Source organism: Oncorhynchus keta, unplaced genomic scaffold, assembly GCF_023373465.1.
Source record: "Oncorhynchus keta strain PuntledgeMale-10-30-2019 unplaced genomic scaffold, Oket_V2 Un_contig_943_pilon_pilon, whole genome shotgun sequence".
Lineage (NCBI taxonomy): Eukaryota > Metazoa > Chordata > Actinopteri > Salmoniformes > Salmonidae > Oncorhynchus > Oncorhynchus keta.
This window is the reverse complement of record NW_026290541.1, coordinates 22667-26720: the sequence shown is the minus strand read 5'-3', so window position 1 is coordinate 26720 and position 4054 is coordinate 22667. Positions and strand designations below refer to the sequence as shown.

General features: G+C 48.3%; 1 protein-coding gene across 1 annotated transcript; it reads left to right on the top strand.

The window, feature by feature from the left end:
* Nucleotides 1–229: 229 nt before the first annotated feature.
* LOC127927110 (dystrophin-like) lies at nucleotides 230–3795 on the top strand (the record flags this gene model as incomplete). The annotated part of the gene is made up of 4 exons (XM_052512906.1): nucleotides 230–262; nucleotides 578–661; nucleotides 3183–3358; nucleotides 3579–3795. Coding segments are annotated over 4 exons (510 nt in total), but the record flags the coding sequence as incomplete, so codon positions are not given.
* Between the last annotated feature and the right edge of the window lie 259 nt (nucleotides 3796–4054).

Genomic DNA, 4054 nt, shown 5'->3' with positions numbered 1-4054 from the left:
ACAGTAACATCATCACCACTAGACTAACTAACTAGTAGACAAGCTACAGTAACATCATCACCACTAGTGTAATGCACTCGACACAGACTGATAACATCAGGATTATGGACTGTTTGTTTCCACGGTTTAGTTTTTCACTCCATTGTCACCTCAGTTTGTGTCCATTGTCACATTGTCACACTCAGTTTGTGTCCATTGTGACCTCAGTTTGTGTCCATTGTCACCTCAGTTTGTGTCCATTGTCACCTCAGCTGTCCTGCTGGTTCAGCTCCCACCTCTATTTTTCTCTCCTCCACATACTCACTGTCCCACTGCTTCTCTCATTGACTGATCTCAGTGGTATCTCACAGTTGTTTCTTTGTGTGTGTGTGTGCACGTTTGTGTACACTTTCCTGCGGTCATTTGTGTGTGTGTGTGTGTGTGTGTGTGTGTGTGTGTGTGTGTGTGTGTGTGTGTGTGTGTGTGTGTGTGTGTGTGTGTGTGTGTGTGTGTGTGATGATGTGTGTGTGTGTGTGTGTGTCTGAGCAGGCGCTGGGAGATCGTCCAATGCTAAGTGGCTGAAGTTCGTGCGGACCAGAAGGTGCTTGGTGATTGGTTGAGTGGTGCGGAGACCACTCTGAAACAGGCGAAGACCCCTGCTGGGACCAGACCACACCTTAAGGTAACTACTGTTCAACAGTAACACAAGCACATCCAACAACTCAGCAGATAGATGAAGTGAGTTTGATGGCCGTTATCTAAACCATACGAGGACTTGATCATGGTCCGGTGAAACTCAGGAGCCCTATGGATATGAAGACCACTGTTTTAGGAATCATACTATTATGTTCCGAAAGGTAGACATGCCCACTGTCTCTGCGTGTGTCCAGGTGCCGGAGTGTGTGTGTTCCGTCTCCATGGTAACACAGTGGTCCTAGCAGCCTGAATAACCCTCATGCCAGGCGTGTTGATGAAGGCCACAGGCAGAGAATAGGATTATGGGATTACACTGCTTTGCTCTTTAAAGCCCTGCGGCTCCACCAATCAGAACAGCCTTAGGTTCAGAGGTCCTTGTGGTCCACCAATCAGAGCGTTTGTAGGTCCAGGTCCCGCAGTGATTTCATCTTCCACGACGGTGTGTCAGACAGTTTTGGATACCTGTAGAGTGTGTGTGTGTGTGTGTGTGTGTGTACGTATGTGTGTACAGTATATGTGTGTGTGTGTGTGTGTGTGTGTGTGTGTGTGTGTGTGTGTGTGTGTGTGTGTGTGTGTGTGTGTGTGTGTGTGTGCGTGCGTGCGTGTGCGTGTGTGCGTGCGTGCGTGCGTGCGTGCGTGCGTGCGTGCGTGCGTGCGTGCGTGCGTGTGTGTGTGTGTGTGTGTGTGTGTGCACAGTATGTGTGTGTGATCGGATGTCAAGCTTGCCCAGTCCACTTTTGCGGTCCTATGATCGTCACACACAGTCCATCTGTTCAGGAGGGGCAGAGGAGACAGCAGTGTCTTCCAGTGCCCAGTCATATGCCAGTGTTGGGGCGGGTTTGGCCAAACTGGCCTTGATGGGCGGGGGCAGATCTAAGAAGCTGTTCTGTGTGTGAAGCAGCTTGGCTTTGAAGGGACCAGCTGTCTCACAAGACCTGCACTCACTGAGACACAGAGAGGTAGACAGACGCACACACACAGGCAAGAATGCCTGGATGCACACACACATGTGCAAACACACACACACATCTTGAAATTGTGATGAGGCGACATTTCATGCCTCCCTCTAGGAGGCCTTCTTCTTTATGTATCTCTCTCTCTCTCTCTCTCTCTCTCTCTCTCTCTCTCTCTCTCTCTCTCTCTCTCTCTTTCTCTTTCTCTCTCTCTCTCTCTCTCTCTCTCTCTCTCTCTCTCTCTCTCTCTCTCTCTCTCTCTCTCCCCCTCTCTCTCTCTCTCTCTCTCTCTCTCTCTCTCTCTCTCTCTCCTGTGTGTACCGTCTGTCTGTGTGTGTACCGTCTGTCTGGCGTGGAGAAGGACAAGGCCACAGAAGCACAATGTGATGAGTCACCGAGGCTCTTCATTGGCAGTTGGTTGATCCATTGACCTCCACTGTGCTGTTCAATTCAAGCCTATTGACATGAATGTAATAGCACTTGCAGGGCCTTGGGAGTAGGGATGAAACAGTGTCCTGTGACAACATGATGACAACATGACAACATGACAACATGCTGTGTCAGCTAAACAGTTTAATAAAACAGTTTCCTGATGACAACATGACAACATGACAACATGACAACATGCTGTGTCAGCTAAACAGTTTAATAAAACAGTTTCCTGTTGACAACAGGATGATAACATGACAACATGACAACATGACAACATGACAACATGACAACATGCTGTGTCAGCTAACAGTTTAATAAAACAGTTTCCTGTTGACAACAGGATGACAACATGACAACATGACAACATGACAACATGACAACATGTGTGTCAGCTAAACAGTTTAATAAAACAGTTTCCTGTTGACAACAGGATGACAACATGACAACATGACAACAACATGACAACATGACAACATGACAACATGACAACATGACAACATGCTGTGTCAGCTAAACAGTTTAATAAAACAGTTTCCTGTTGACAACAGGATGACAACATGACAACATGACAACATCTCTCATGACTCTCTTTCTCTGTCTCTCTCTCTTTCTCTCTCTCTTTCTCTGCTCTCTCTCTCTCTCTCTCTCTCTCTCTCTGTCTGTAATAAACCGTCTGTCTGTGTGTACCGTCTGTCTGGCGTGGACAAGGCCACAGAAGCACAATGATGAGTCACCGAGGCTCTTGATTGGCAGTTGGTTGAATTGACCTCCACTGTGCTGTTCAATTCAAGCCTATTGACATGAATGTAATAGCACTTGCAGGGCCTTGGGAGTAGGGATGAAACAGTGTCCTGTTGACAACATGATGATAACATAATAACAGGATAACATGACAACATGCTGTGTCAGCTAAACAGTTTAATAAAACAGTTTCCTGTTGACAACAGGATGACAACATGACAACATGACAACATGACAACATGACAACATGCTGTGTCAGCTAAATAGTTGATCAGCTAAAGGTGGAAAACCTGCTCAACAATGAAACAATGAAAGGGTGCTTGTAGCTGATCGAATTAACATGTTGTATGACCTTTGCCCTGTGACCCTGTGGTGTGTCAGGAGCTGCAGGAGAGCGTGGGGGCCCAGGGGGGCGTGGTGGCAGGGCTGAACGCTGCAGGGAAGGAGATCATTGGTCAGAGTACGCAGGAGGACGGAGCTCAGATCAGGCTACAGCTCAACACCCTCAACACACGCTGGGTGAACATCACCCAGGAGATCGCAGAGAGGAAGAGGAGGTGTGTGTGTGTGTGTTCTCGTGTCTGCAGTACCAGTGTGTATGTTAGCAGTACCAGTGTGTATGTCAGCAGTACCAGTGTGTATGTCTGCAGTACCAGTGTGTATGTCTGCAGTCTTAACTATTCCTTGATTGAGTACTGTGTGTGCGTGCGTGCGTGCGTGCGTGCGTGCGTGCGTGCGTATACGGTATTCCTCCTAACTGTTCCCTGTGTGTGTCAGGTCTGCAGAGGCACGTACTGCAGCGATGGGGCTGCAGGAGGACATGGGGGAGTTCCTGTCCTGGCTGGATGAGGCTGAGGAGGTCGTGGCCATCCCCCTGACGCCTGGAGATCACCACCAGATGAACGCCACCCTGGAGAAAGTCACGGTACGGTCAACAACAACAACTAGTCTGTCTCCTAGTCTATATTACTGGCCAGGGAACATCTCTCACTAGTCTGTCCCCTAGTCTATATTACTGGCCAGAGGACATCTCTCACTAGTCTGTCTCCTAGTCTATATTACTGGCCAGGGAACATCTCTCACTAGTCTGTCTCCTAGTCTAGATTACTGGCCAGAGGACATCTCTCACTAGTCTGTCCCCTAGTCTATATTACTGGCCAGAGGACATCTCTCACTAGTCTGTCCCCTAGTCTATATTACTGGCCAGAGGACATCTCTCTCTAGTCTGTCTCCTAGTCTATATTACTGGCCAG